Here is a 15864-nt window from a genome sequence, read left to right on the forward strand (position 1 = left end):
TCAATGAATCATTCTGAAAATTTCACAAAATATTCTCAACTAAATTTCGAAGACATTGTCAGGTGGGGTTTTCTATGTTCTGCACCGTTTCCAAGAAAATTTAAAATTTAATTTGAAACGAAAAAATAGCAAAAAAACCTACCACTTCACGGTACTGTCCTCAGCCCTTAACGTCGGTAGGGCGAGAATATTCCGATGACCTGCCATCGGAAAACGTATTGATTCAACATTTTTGTTTTTCGTAACGTTTCGTCTTCGAATCATCAGTGCCGAGCTGTTTAAATTGAACTGCTGATGCAAACTTAGCTGTTCAAAGTCGTGTGACCGACACACTGATGGCGCTATCAATGTCAAATCCATATAGAATTTGTGAAATACCAACTCTTGAATGAATGAAAAAGTAAAATTTCTTCACATTTCCATTAGTCAGAAAAGAAGTGACAGCCATTTAAGTGAAGCTACTTTTACCGTTCTTAAAACAATTTCAAATCAATTTAAAATAATTGTTCAATTTTCATTACTAATTACTCGAAAAAATACTTTGCAAGCTCAGCAATGGCTTCAAAAGTGTTACTCGGACATAACACAAAAAAAACGTTGTATCAAACCATCAATAAATTTAATTTTACACTGCTTCTTGACGGGAAAAAATACCGTTCAAGCAAAGCAATGGCTTGAAAAGTGTTTTCGAGAGTCGCTCCATCAGAAACAGCAATGTGAAAAGCTCTAACGGCTGAATTTGACAAGAAACGAACGTATATAGTAAAGAAATACAATTTGTTTCATCAAGACAAAGCACCGTGAAACAGTAAATCAAAACAATGGCAAAACTACATGAATTGAACTTCGAAATGGCTCCCACATCCACCGTATTCGCCAGATTTGGCTCCCAGCGACTACTGGCTGTTCGCAGACCTAAAAAAATATGCTCGCCAGTGAGAAATTTCGCACGAATGAAGAGGTTATCGCTGAAACTGAGGTCTATTTTGAGGATAAATCGTTCTACAAAAGTGGTATTGAAATGTTAGAGCGGCGCTGGAATGATTGTGTTGCTCTTGATGGAGATTACGTGGATGAATGAAGTTAGTTTTGAACTAACAAAAATCTTGTTCTCTTTTTTAGGTCCGGATATTTTTAATCCATGTGTTACAAATCAAGGGAAAACGATCTCATATGTCGAAAAAACCCAAGTCGGTTATAGTTAGATTGAAGGAATTACACTTTGATTTGCTTCTTCATCCACCGTACAGTCCAGATCTGGCCCCCAGTGACTACTGTCTATGCATTGATCTAATAAAAATGCTCCCCGGGAAAAGAAATTTAACTCAAACGAAAAGGCAATTGCTGAATGTGAAGCCATTTTTTAGGCAAAATACGAATCCTTGTACAAGCACGGTATCGAGAAGTTAGAGAAGCGTTGGAATGATTGTATTACTTTTGATAAATATAAACGTTTTTTTTTTGGCAAAAAATTAGTCACACGACTTATTCAGTGATGTGTTATGGATATTTTTGAACGGATCAAACCAGTTGAACTAAAACAACAGTTCCCGTGAAGTACTAGTCAAATCCGTTCCTAATATTCGCCTCCTGTAAGGGTTTTCAAGAACTTATGATAGGCCGGAAGTCATCATCTTGGGTTCGCGACCGACCTCAAACATCATTTGCCGGCATATTATCATCAAATTTGTTCGAAAAATCGTTTCAATTATCCAGAAGTCACCAAATATAAATATTTCGTTATTTCAAATTTGATTGAAAAAACCAACTCCTCGCAAACAAAAAAGCTCGTCTCAATCCCACTATCCTTAAAACGCATATCCGACAACAACAATAGGTTTTAACTTGGCCATTGATACTAAAAAAATTGGCGGATAGCAAGAACAACGTGATTTGTCGGTTACGCCATTTATACGATTATGTCTCCGGAACCGGAAGTATCTATAATTTGATCTTCAAATTTGTTCTTTTATCAAATAGCAACTTTCGACTGAGCCAGGAATGTTGAAATCGTTTCGGCCATCTACGGGAAAAATTGAGCAGAAGGAAAAAAATGCATTTTGTCGGTTACGTCACTTAAAGACTGTCCCAGAAAGTATAGACGCACTTTGATTTCGCTGTAAATAATTCACAAGTGTTAGATATTCAAATTTTATTCGATATACTGATAATATTAGACTACAACAACAGAATATTATTCTCAACATTTGCTACTTAGCCATTGTAGACTAGCTGGCGCACCTTCTTGCGAACGTTCCTCATTAAATTCCGTACAGACTTCTTGGCGACAAGTTTTGACACATTTTTCCAATCTTTTTCGAACTGTTGAATGGTTTCGGCTGTCGAGACATGTTTCCTAAGATGTGCCTGCGTTAATGCCCAAAATTCCTCAATTGTTTGAAGTTGTGTGCAATTTGGTGGATTCATGTATTTTGGGACGAAAGTGACATTTTTGGTAGTATACCATTCTACCGTTGATTTCGAGTAGTGGCAAGAAGCAAGATCTTGCCAGAAGACAACAGGATCCTTGTGCCTTCGAATCATAGGTAGAAGTCGTTTTTGTTAACATTCCTTGATGTATATTTCGCTGTTCATTGAAGCAATGGCGATGAAGGGTTTCGAAATCTTACCGCAACTACAAATTGCTTGCCAGACTATAGCTTTCTTACCAAATATTTCGACTTCAATCGATGTCTCGGACTGGTTTAACACTTGCCCTTCTCGCACCGTATAATATTGTGGTTCCGGCAAGGATTTGTAATCGAGTTTCACGTAGGTTTCGTCGTCCATGATTATGCAGTTCAAATTTCCAGCAAGAATCGTATTGTACAGCTGTCGAACCCTCGGCCTGATCGATGCTTCTTGTTTCGAACTACGTTTTGGTTGTTTCTGCTTCTTATAGGTTCGAAGATTCAAACGTTCTTTAGCACGAAGAACATTTGACTTCGAAGTGCCCACTTTTTTGGCCACATCCCGAACTGAAACCTCCTTGTTTTGCTCGAACGCCTTTAGTATACGTTTATCCAACTGAGGGTTAGCAGGACCTTTTTTTTCGACCCGTTTTCGGTTTATCCTCAAAGGTGTTATCCTCACCGAACTTCCTGATTGCATTTCGCACGGCTTTTTCACTTACTCCTTCCATTTTGGCTATCTTTCTCAGTGATAGTTTTTCGACGTTGTTCTGCTGAAAGTCCACGCATTTCGAAACAAACTAATGAAAACGAATAAACAACTGCACAAGTGGTTAGAGAAGAGTGTAAACAACAGGACGCAGCCATAAAAATTGACAGATTCTAAACCATTGCAAAATGGCAGAGGTTTTTGGTTGCGTCCATACTTTCGGGGACAGTCTTTATATAGAAAATAAAGATGTGTTCCACATCAAAACAAACAGAATCTAAAGTCTATTCCAAGAAAATGGAGATTTTGCATGGAAAGCTACAAGAAACCTTCGAAAAATCGACTATTTGATCTTATTTATGACAGTGTGCAGAACGAATTCGGTATTGTTTCTCAACCAGGTACGCTCTACTCGAACCCATGCATTAAAAAGCGGCTCCATCAATGTAAATCGTTTTCGACCAATCGCGATACTTTTGTTGCTGGGCTTTAGAGATTCTACTTTTACGAAGTAAGTTAATGTGGTTATTGTATCGAAAGTTGATTTCACTGTGTATATTATGGATTACAGCATTGCCCACTCGCAGTTGAAAATTGTTATTGCTGGATGAGTAGACCGATTATACTAAAGAAATTCCACTTTCATGTTTCGGATAAGTCGGAAAACTCAAACTTAGTGAAGCGTAGTAAAATGAAAAGAAATCTAGCAATACTCTTGGGAGCATCATCGTTTCTCTATGTTGTAAAAATAACATTCCAAAAACTTGTTTCAACATTCGCTGCGACGAACGTCCAGCTTCTTTCGAAGCGCGTCTTTGAGTGGAGTCGTCTTCAATGTCAACAAGATAAGACAGCAAAAAACAAAAACGAACATTTGCCAAAAATCGGGTATGGAAAACATTTTTTTTTTCGATGGTGGAAACTTTCGATTCCCTCCAGCGAAATGATGGAATTGGCACACGGCGCTGTTAGCGTGGATTATCTAAAAATCGATAGCATCCGAAAACCGTAGCAATATGCTACCGAAAAAAAAAAACAGCCGGATCCCATTCACCACACTGCCACAAACTCACATAATCGAATCAGGTGAAAATATGCCTACCTTGACATAAACTTGAGCAGGCCTAAATAGACCCTAAATGCTGTCAAATTCAGCGGTTTTTTTTCTAAAGGAAAAACTTTTTCTTTCAGCTCTTTTCATTTTCTCTTTTCAGCTGAAGGAAAATCTCACCGCCGGAATTGCCAAAAATTGTTTTGAGTTCAATTCAGATAAAACAGACGCGGAAACGTGGAAAGTTTTGCAGTCTGGTCGTCTTGCGTGAAAACTCGCCGTTTTTTTTTTCTTATCATTCAAAGCAACGTAATTTTTCCGGCTCATAAATTTGATGGTACGACTGCAGTTTTATTCATGATTCCGAAGAGTTTCAGGGGGGCGAGGAAGGCAAACAAGTTTCTCGTGAAACGTCGGAAAGTTCGTTACATATTTTATCTGATTCGAAACGTTGATATCAACGAAAAACAACGACTTTCCCGGGAAACTTTTTCGAATCAATTTACGTTGTTCGTGTCGGTTCCCGCTGCCAGAGAAATGCACCGGAAACAACGCCGGTGAACGGCGAATTCATGGCGTCCCCACTCAATTGAGCTCATTTTTCGCCGCAGACGCTGAAGGATGTCCTCCGAAAGTTGTGTCTCCTGCTTCAATCCCAAGTCAATTCCACACTCTTCGATTATTTATGCGAAATGAAAAAAAAACGGTGCTCAACTCATCCGTCAACTTCGGCCCGGGGCCCCTTCGTCCGGTCCGGTGGTCATCTTAATTAGGTGAACTACTTTACTCCCGTTGTTCGGAGGATTGCTTGTCTTCCCTCTGCCGTTGACTTTCTCTTGATTGGAAACTTGACCTCGTTTTTTTTCTTTTTTGCTTACTTCCGTGGTCGTGGTCCTTCGTGTGCTCGAGAGATTTATGTAAATCGTCTCTCCTTCCATTTTCGCATCTGGGAAAACTTGCAAATGACATCATGCAAATTGAGCCCTGTTACTATTGGGAAAAAAGGGAAAGGTAGTTAAGGGAATGAGGAATGCTGTAGCTGTAGCATAAATTATTCGATTCGGAATGTTTCAATGGACGATTTTAAAAGCGGTCGGGAAAGCTAGTTGAAATGGTTGTTTTTTGAGGACAGTCGAGTAGTGCTTAAAATTTTTGAATTCTGATTAACTGTTCCATATTTTTTTTAACGAGAATCGCAACTTTTTGTACCCTTATAAAATTCTTATACAATAACTGAACGTGAGTAATCAACTCTATCGTGGAATTGTGTTCATCGAAAAAAAAAAACAGTTGTGCTGGCTTTCTATTGCACTTTTAATGAGAAATATCATCATTCTTGTTTCGTTTCGATTTTCAATTAAATAACGAGTTTCCGTGCAACATTTTCACACAATGTTTTTCGATCGGATAAAATGGAGAATGATTGGATACGGTTATCCACCCTTTTGTGATAACTGAAGTGTAGTGGCTGCTAGCCGAATCTTACCAAAATGTTGCAGGGTCTTTATGTGTTTTTTATGGACAGTGAAATGCGTTTTTTTTTTCAGACATTCTTCTTTGTAGAATTACGAATTCAAAAGCAATTCATTTGTAGCGTAAATTTGAGTCATTAATTCGCAGCTGCAAATCGCTTGCAAAATCAGGAATATTTTAACTGTCTTCCCTTACGAAGTATTTTTTGTCGTGAGCACGACTTACTTTACTATCAACATAATTTCTGCTACATGCCATCGGAAATATGATCACAATTTTATGATAAATTTTTCAGTTGTGTGACATAATCTAAATAATTCAAAATTAAACTTTTCTGAAATGTTTGGTATAAACGAGTATCAAAGAGGATAATTCATAAGGCGCGTTTGCCTTTCTCGTATTTTGAAAGCTCATAGCTCAGTGATCTATGGAAGGATTTATATAATCTAACTACCAATAGAATCGAAATTTTTCAACTTAAACGTGTATAGCAAAAGCATTGAAGTATTTCAATAGTACACTATTGAAAAACCTATCTCATTTGACCCATGTCAACACCTGCCAATCAGAACGCGTTCTGAGGAAGAGAACAAAATATCTGCTGCTGTACAACAAATCGTTCGAGAAAAATGTTCCGAAAAGTGGTGAATATCGTAGTGAGTTCCTCAATTTGGTCCTTCTGAAAGGCAGGAATGAATCCCGTACAGCACCCTGATAGTTTCTTTCAATAAATGATGCAAATCCGAAATGAAAAAATCGACATTAAAATTCTGTATGCAGCTATTTTTATAGCCGTTAGGACCGCCCATTAGTGAAAAAGCTACAAACGAAATCGAAAAGTTTGGATTCTATCGCCACTGCGACCAGATGTATTGTGTGTCGTTTGCAAAGCTAGCTTCGCTTCCGACAAGAGCGATTACGTCACAGCTGCTAGTCGTTTGCATTGGTGAACAAACATCGAAAAGAGGACAACGAGGACAGCATCACACAAAATCAGCCGTTCTAATGGCTCTAGATGTTTTTTAAAGAACTATTAGGGTTTTTTCTTCGCAAATCGAGGGTAAAAAAACCTTAGTTTAGTGCAAATCTAGAACAGTTTGATTAGATGTGTGCACTTTTCGCTGTGTGAAATTCACAGTAATCGAGATCAAGTGGATCCTTCTTTGTTTTTGCAAACAATGTGAAAAAGGGGAATGCTTGCATAAATCATACAATTGGTCAACTAATTGACATTCGGAAGTGTTAAGGAAAATGTCAGTTGTTTTCGTTTTCAGGACATCCAGTTATGTCTCTGACATTACCCACTCGCCTTTTTTACAAAGTGTTCTTTTCCACGAGTCTTTTTGTTTCTCTATATAGAAAGGTAATAGAATTGCTGAAAAAAAAAACAACTATTGAACGGAGCTTCATTTAACAAACTAGAACTTGTTTCAAAAGTAGTTTTGGGTTGTAAATCAAGCTCGAAGATAAATTGGCTATCGCTTCCGGTTCCCGGAGATACAATGTTTAAAGACTGACCCAGAAAGTATGGACGCAACCAAAAACCGCTGCCATTTCGCAATGGTTCAGAATCTGTCAATTTTTATGGCTGCGTCCTGTTGTTTACACTCTTCTCGAACCACTTGTGCAGTTGTTTATTCGTTTTCGTTAGTTTGTTTCGAAATGCGTGGACTTTCAGCAGAACAACGTCGAAAAACTGTCACTGAGAAAGATAGCAAAAATGGAAGGAGTAAGTGAAAAAGCCGTGCGAAATGCAATCAGGAAGTTCGGTGAGGATAACACCTTTGAGGATAAACCGAAAACGGGTCGAAAAAAAGGTCCTGCTAACCCTCAGTTGGATACACGTATGCTGAATGCGTTCGAGCAAAAGAGGGAGGTTTTAGTTCGGGATGTGGCCAAAAAAGTGGACACTTCGAAGTCAAATGTTCTTCGTGCTAAAGAACGTTTGAATCTTCGAACCTATAAGAAGCAGAAACAACCAAAACATAGTCCGTAGACAAGAAGCATCGATCAGACCGAGGGTTCGAAAACTGTACAATACGATTCTTTCTGGAAATTTGAACTGCATAATCATGGACAACGAAAGCTACGTGAAACTCGATTAAAAACCCTTTCCGGTACCACAATATTCTACGGTTCGAAAAGGGCAACTGTTAAACCAGTCCGAGACATCGATTGAAGTCGAAAAATTTGGTAAGAAAGCTATGGTCTGGCAAGCAATTTGGAGCTGCGGTAAGATTTCGAAACCCTTCATCACCACTGCTTCAATGAGCAGCGAAATATACATCAAGGAATGTTTACAAAAACGACTTCTACCCATAATTCGAAGCCACTAGGATCCCGTTATCTTCTGGTCAGATCTTGCTTCTTGCCACTACTCGAAATCAACGGTAGAATGGTATACTACCAAAAATGTCACTTTTGTCCCAAAAGACATGAATCCACCAAATTGCCTACAACTTCAACCAATTGAGGAATTTTGGGCATTAACGAAGGCACATCTTAGGTCTCGGCAGCCGCAAAAGATTGGAAAAAAAGTGTCAAAACTTGTCGCCAAGAAGTCTGTATGGAATTTAATGAGGAACGTTCGCAAAAAGGTGCGCCAGCTAGTCTACAATGGCTAAATAGCAAATGTTGAGAATATTGTTCTGTTGTTGTAGTCTAATATTATCAGTATATCGAATAAAATTTGAATATCTAACACTTGTGAATTATTCACAGCGAAATCAAAGTGCATCCATACTTTCTGGGACAGTCTTCAGTAGCTTTCAAATGAGCCTAGGCTTAAATAAATCCTCTCAGCCATCTCTGAGAATATTGAGCGAAAAAAAACATCGTGTTTTGTCGTTTACATCACCTATACCATTATATCTCCAGAATCAGATGTGACAGCCATGTGAGCTCCAAAATGAACCAATGGTTCATTTTTAGCTTTCAAATGAATCTAATCATGTTGGAATCGGTTCAGCGAAAATTAAGCGATAAGAAAATAACGCGTTTTGTCGTTTACGTAACTAACACCGTTATATCTCCGAAACCGGAAATGCCAGCCATGTGATCTTCAAACTTGATCCACAATTCAATAGTCGCTTTAAAATGAGCCCAAGCCTGTTAAAATCGGCGTAGCCATCTCTGAGAATATTGAGCGGGAAAAAACAACACGTTTTGTCGCTTACGTCACTCATACCATTGTATGTCAAGTGACAGCCATGTGACCTTTGAACTTGCTCCATAATTCAATAGTAGCTTTCAAACGTGACTAGATTTGTTAAAATCGGCTAAGTTATTTCTGAGAAAATTGAGCGATAAAAAAACTACACATTTTGTCGCTTACGTCACTTATATCATTATATCTTCAGAACCAGAAGTGCCATTTGTTCTTCGAACTCGATCAATGGTCCAATAGTATCTTTCAATCCAGCCTAAGCTTGTTGGAATCGGTTGGGGTAACTCTGAGAAACTTTGGCGGTAAAAAATAAAGCGTTTTGTAACTTACGCCACTTATACCATTATTTCATTATTTCGTGAAGAGGGTCTTCAAGAAGACTGGTAAGGCAGATGGGAACATGCAGGAGTTCAAAAAAGGCGGGTGGGTAATGTCAGAGACATAACTGGATGTCGTGAATACGAAAAAACTGACACGCTCCCATCACTTTTCCGAATATCAGTTAGTTGATTGATTGTATGAATTGTGCAAACTTTCCCCTTTTTCACTAATAGAGTTTGAAGCGATGCACCTACATTAAAGTACAGATTAGTTACATTAAACAGCTACTATTCTACAACTATACATTCCAAACTTGAAACAATTCCTTTTTAATTTGGCAATATAGGAGGCTAGGTACGACAAATTAGTAGTTTATTATTATTGAAGCTATGAAGTTCGAAGATATCTGATTCTTTTCGAAATTTCAGTACGAGACAAATGCAATGGCCTGGTCTGAAATGTATCGACGATCTTCGGTAAGCAAGAGTCATTCTAATAATAATAATGATAGTAATAATAATGATAGTAATAATAATAATAATAATAATAATAATAATAATAATAATAATAATAATAATAATAATAATAATAATAATAATAATAATAATAATAATAATAATAATAATAATAATAATAATAATAATAATAATAATAATAATAATAATAATAATAATAATAATAATAATAATAATAATAATAATAATAATAATAATAATAATAATAATAATAATAATAATAATAATAATAATAATAATAATAATAATAATAATAATAATAATAATAATAATAATAATAATAATTATAATAATAATAATATTAATAATAATAAAGATTAATCTGTATATATGGCAACCCTGTTTCGCATGGCTTATTTTCACACGACCCCATCCTAGTATAAAGATGTGTTCAACATCATCACTTCCACTTTCGCATTGCCGTTCGTAATTGAATGTGTTAGTGACGGTGCGAATTATTTTAACTTCCATCTTGATGAATCTTTTGGTAGGCAATATTGAAAGTTCAATTAACTCTTAATGTGGCACTAAAAAGTGCTTTGAATTGTCACAATCAACAAGATCTGCATTTAGATCTGAGATGGTTCTCGTGTGTGTCTTGTTTCGGCAACAGTTGCTCAGAAAATGGCAGGGAAGCGACAAAATTCAACTAGTTCTTTAGGATGATCTTGGGCACTAAAAAGTGCTTTGAATGGGCCTTGCTGGACTTTTTGGCTGCCTTTCTATCGGTTTTCGGTGCCGTCGTGCTGACGGTGTCTCGTGCGTTCAGAGTAACGGCTTCAACTTGAATGACGCTATTTCTCACAACACATTTCATTTTATACCTGCTACTGGCAGCGATGTACGGACAGCTCCTTTGCCAAAATTCCTTTTCTTGTTCGCAGAACGGGAAACAGTGAGACGACAGGCCCTCGATGTTGTTCTCGTGTGTCTTGTTTCGGGAACAGTTGCTCAGCAAATGGTAGAAAAAATGAACCACTCAACATTGGCTGGTACTATTGATGTTGCAATACACGTTCAAGTTGAAAATTTTCGATTCTATTGGTAGTTAGATTATATAAATCCTTCCACAGATCACTGAGCTATGAGCTTTCAAAATAGGAGAAAGGCAAACGGGCCTCTTTGATACTCGTTTATACCAAACATTTCAGAAAAGTTTAATTTTGAACTATTTGAGAATATGTCACACAACTGAAAATTTTACCATAAATTTATGATCATATTTCCGATGTCATGTAGCAAGAATTATGTTGACTCATTAGATACAACAGGAGATATTCACGATCAGAAACTTATCATTCTCTCAGAGGGTAAATTTTGAAAAGACGCCCCATAGTAAAGTAAGTCGTATTAACGACAAAAATTTGGGCTCCAGCGTCCAAAAAAAACCGATGCTACATTTGTCCGGAACAAGGATGAAGAGCATTCGATCAAAAGTTCGAAAATTCGTGAAGGAATAATTTAAATTTCATCCGGTTTTAATTATGCTCAAGTTTAACCTCGTGTAATAAAGGATCAATTTTTAGTTTGAATAAAATATCGTCATTTATCATAATTTGAAAGAAAACTTTGTGGATAGCTTATTTTCGATACACTCTTTAATGGCTACGGATAGAAGAGGATGACAAGAGGATTGGCATTGTCACACCACTAGGTGGATTAAGAAAGGTTTTTTCTCATTAAAAACAGTGTTTTATCAACATTATTTCTAATTTTCCAAAAGTAGCGACACCGATAGAAAAATAACTAATACACCCAGGCCCGTACCAAGGATTTCGTTTCGGGAGGGGCCCACAAATAAGAAATAATGCGTCTAAGTGATGATTCTTGTGCATTTAGTATTTTTTGTTTTATTTTTTTTTTTTTAAGAGTGAGTGCAAGTATGTAGCATTTTAAGTGAATATGTACTCACATATTTCGGATTGGACAATGAGAGATTTAAGCAAAAATTTCTATGTGTCAAAGGGAAGGGATCGATTTTTACATTTCTTCTAGTCCTAGTCCCATAGTTCGTATTCGACTTCTAGTCGCTGGAAAAAGCTGAGTGATGAGTATTAAAACCTTCAATTTCAAGGGTGTGTTTCGTATAAGCCACGATGTAAGAAGGAACAAACATTTCGAAACTATTCAGTAAGCTCTTCTAGTTTTGCAAAATTTGTTGGTTATTTGTCGAACAGATGGTCAAGCCGATTTTAACAAATTTATATTCAAATGAAGTGCCTTATTATCCCACGTGATACTATTTAATTTCATCGAGTCAACTTCCGTGTCTGGATCAGAGATGCCTGCATATTTGTTTGTAAATCAGCTGATTTATAAAATAAGCTGTAGACATGTTTCAGTTGCAGACTTTTTTGTAGACTTTTGAAAATCACGTTTTTAGTAGACGTTTGTAAAATTTTACCGATTGTTTAAATTGCCGCGATCTTTTTTTTTTTTTTTGTTCGCTATACCAATTCCGTGCTTCATTCTTTGAATAAAATTTGGAGTTCGCGGACTTTTTTTCGAGTTTAAATTTTTCAATATATTTGAAATTTTCAGGGGAATATATGCATGAATATATTTGAAATTTTACAGGGTGATGAGTATAAAATTTAAATTCCTAATTGGGAGTGATGATGTAACAAAAGAAAAATTTTCTTAGTAGCATTCAAAAACTTCAAAACAGAACTCACATAAATTTCTCAGAGCTCACACCGATTATCAATCGCTCCAATAATTCTCACTTATACTTATATTACCGAAATCGGTAATATCCTGTTCTCTGGCGTATAATAATGGAGTAAGTCAACAGTAACCAACCGACACCATCATCATCAGCATAGGCGAACATGCTTCTGAAGTGTGCTCGCGTTCATCTTTTTTATCCTGAGTATGCTAGTGCAACATCCAGCGGCAGGACATCTTTTTCATTCGCAGAATCTTGCTAAAACTATGATATGTTTGCTCAGTACTAATCATTATGCCACTTTCTGATCATCCAGTACCATTTCCTTTAAGTTTGACATTGATTGTAATCACTGAGCGACTTTTGAGCCTCGAAAATAAATTTGATTGCAAAAAGAAGCGGGCTATTTAAAATTGGTTGATAAAATCTTCTAATTAGCACATTTTGTTAGTTGATAACCAAAAAATTCATTTCTGTTCCTGATTCCGTAAATAAAAGTTAAAAATCCCAAAATGGAAATTACTTTACTTCGATTTCGGGAGGGGCCCGGGCAATAAACCGAATGTCATTTAATTTTAACAGATGAAATGGGAGATGCTTTCAACTAGTGACGCCATCTGTGTTTCAGTTTAGAGACTAATTGTGTTTTTCTGAGTTTCTTCCACAAAAATCTACATTTTTCATCACGTTAAAGTGCAGTCACATCACGAAACCAACAATGTACGTTCTGGTTTTCTATGTAGTTATAATTTCCGTACATTCGTTGAATAATAATGGTAGGTGTCGTTCTGTTTCTCTGTTTTCCGGAATGATTCAAATTGATGGTTGTCAGTCTGTCTGGCGTCCTTGGATGGCAGTTTCGCTACACGCAAATCGTATCCGTAAACATTTGCACCGAAATGAACAACATTTTGTCCCAGCAGGCCTGGAAACGAATATGTTCTTCCTCCGAATTCTTCAACAACATGCCCAAAGCCGGGCGGGCATGGCTTTTCCGTGAGTGTACAAACAAATGGAACAAATTTTGCACACATTGTAGATGCTAACCCGATGCACGTTCTTTCATTGTTTATCTTAATTACAACATGCTGTTTGTGAGAAACGGCGTGAAACTTTTACTACATGACAGAGCAAATGAAGAAATTAGATTAGCTGTTGGAGCCGTTGGACCTGACATGCTGATGCCCAGAGGAATCGGTGAAACATCAGTCTGATTTGCATTCAAATCAAGAGTATTGAAAAAATATTTGAGCTCGTTGGAAGGAACTTTAATTTTGATGCTGGTTTGAAAATCTGTTGGTAGCACGACGTCACTAAGCCGTACTACCCGAAGCTTTAGTCTTCTGCTGTAAGTAATTTATTGTTTCTGCTCACACTTGAAGCTGTACGCCCGAGGGTTTGGCTTCAACTTTCACCGATTAGTATAATTGCTATGCCCTGAGGCCCAAAACCTCTGCTCGGCTCTGTGGCGCGGTTGGCCTTTTGATGGTAACTGTATCCAATTACCACACACACAATGCGAAAGACGGGGCTGCGGAAGTTCCCCTCCGGACTCAGTGGACTCGGTTGATGGACTAGCCTGCAAAGCGTTCCGTCCACGTGTCCAGTTCAGCAATAAACAACTCACACTGAGTGCCCGCGAACGGGGAGTGACACAAAATCATCCTCACAGACCAGTCAGTGCAAGTCAGTCCGCTCCGGGGAGGAGGACCTCCTCCGCGAAAGTCCTAACGGAATGATAAATGATTACAACTGTCGGTATCACTTTTGCACCAATTAGCGAAAATTAAAACATAAAAATAAATAGCGTCCGCGAGTCTCCGGTACGTTTAGGACTTCGTTCATACCTACTTGTGGTACGGTTTTAATTCGGTTTGACTCCGTGAGTGGGTGGCTGTTGAGTACCAGGGGACGACATCGCCGGCAAATCTTCTCGACTGACGTGTTGACGTGATGACTGATTGGCGACGGTGCGCTTGTTTATACAAATTAACCGCAGGAGATCAATAAATATGGTTCCGGTTCGAATTACGGTTCGGTTTGCTCCGTTGTAGTGTGGGTTTACGACGTTGATGCGCTTGGCTGCAAATGGAAATTAGTACGAATTAGGATGATTGGTTTCCGTGCTCACATCACATCAACATGCAGTAGGCGCTGGAGTTGGACGAAATGTCACACAAGATGGATGAAACCGGTCTAACCGGCAAACAGAAAATCACTCTCCTTTCGATGTGGGGACTGCTCAAACAGGATCTCGATGTTCATGGACGGAACGTGTTGCTTACGTAAGGCTTGAGTTTTTTTCAATTTATGATTCGATTTTTACCACCTTTCCTAACTGCTAAATTACAGCTTGTTCAAGGAGCATCCGGAATTTTTGACATATTTTGATTTCAGTGCCGATAGAAGCAGCAGCAATCTGGCGGATAATCAGGCGCTCTTTTCCCATTCGCTCAATATGATCAACGGGTTCGGGGCGCTCATTGAATTCGGCCTTAACAGTCCAAAGATGTTTCAGTGTTCGTTGACGAAACTGGCCCGGAATCACAAGTGGCGGATGGTGTCCGGAGCGGATGTGCGACTGTTCGGGAACGTTATGTTGGACTACTACATGGAAGTTCTGGACCGACAGGCAGCCAACGATTTGCCGGATGCGTTCGGGAGACTGATGAACATCATTGCCGATGCTTTTGACGAGTATCCGAGTCCACGGGCTAGTATTTAGGGATCAGTTCATTGTTTTATGCTATGTCATATTGTTGAGATTGAAGAAATCTACTTTACCTTACACAATAATTTCACAGTACACCAAATCATTTCCTTTCTTATCCACTATTATTAATTGCTATTTAGATAGTCATTAAAACGTTAAACGCATCGAAGACATCCGAAATCGATTCGCGCATGTCCGTGAAATTTTCGAGCATTGTTTGTCGGTTACGTCACCCATAAGCACCCTTATTCTGAATAACGACTTATCGTTTTTTTAATCGTATTTCATTCGTATTCCTAATAACGCTAGCAAAATCAAAGGTAGCTTGGATTCGACGGCGTATTGGTCGATCGGAAAACCAATACGCCGTTATTCAGAATAATGGCGAAGATCTCCCGAACTGGAAATGTTTGTTAATTGGCAGCCGATTCTTAGCGCACAAAATCATTGCATGACTAGTACTACGATTCTATTGACACAAAGAACCATTCCAGGTCAGGACTAGAATATACGACAACTATTTTGTAAGGCCAATACCCAATGCATTGAACCGCCAACACTCGATGTTTTGGGACAAATAATATCCAAAAAATCAATTTGATTCGCAGAGAAAATTCAGTTAAACCGAATTTCTCAAATTCAAATGTAGGGTTCCTATAGGTTACGATTGAATTTAGGCTAGATCCGTTTTCCAGTTCCGGAGACACGGTGTGCTTAAAAAATTGCTATGAAATTTTTAAACAATGGTTGAACCGAGATCAAAACTGGATTCCACTGAAAGCCCTACTACGGACCTATTCAAAATTATAAGGCCTCCCATAAATTTCAAGATACAAA

At 37.9% G+C, this 15864-nt stretch overlaps 2 protein-coding genes across 4 annotated transcripts in view; both read left to right on the plus strand.

The window, feature by feature from the left end:
• Positions 1–15864, plus strand: part of LOC131431823 (transient receptor potential-gamma protein) — a 399703-nt gene that overhangs the window by 174738 nt on the left and 209101 nt on the right. The gene's annotated exons all lie outside the window — the stretch shown is intronic.
• LOC131431824 (myoglobin-like) lies at positions 14211–15087 on the plus strand. The gene is made up of 2 exons (XM_058597724.1): positions 14211–14599; positions 14667–15087. The coding sequence occupies exons 1-2, from the start codon at positions 14484–14486 to the stop codon at positions 15037–15039; spliced, it is 489 nt and encodes a 162-aa protein (XP_058453707.1). The 5' UTR covers positions 14211–14483; the 3' UTR covers positions 15040–15087.

This window comes from Malaya genurostris, chromosome 2 (assembly GCF_030247185.1).
Source record: "Malaya genurostris strain Urasoe2022 chromosome 2, Malgen_1.1, whole genome shotgun sequence".
In the NCBI taxonomy this organism is placed as follows: domain Eukaryota; kingdom Metazoa; phylum Arthropoda; class Insecta; order Diptera; family Culicidae; genus Malaya; species Malaya genurostris.

What these genes read in the sequence shown, in the direction of transcription:
- LOC131431824 (XM_058597724.1), top strand. Translation starts at nt 14,484, where the DNA reads ATGTCACACAAGATGGATGAAACCGGTCTAACCGGCAAACAGAAAATC. An exon ending in GGACGGAACGTGTTGCTTAC is followed by an intron (nt 14,600 to 14,666) that starts GTAAGGCTTGAG and finishes GCTAAATTACAG; the next exon opens with CTTGTTCAAGGAGCATCCGG.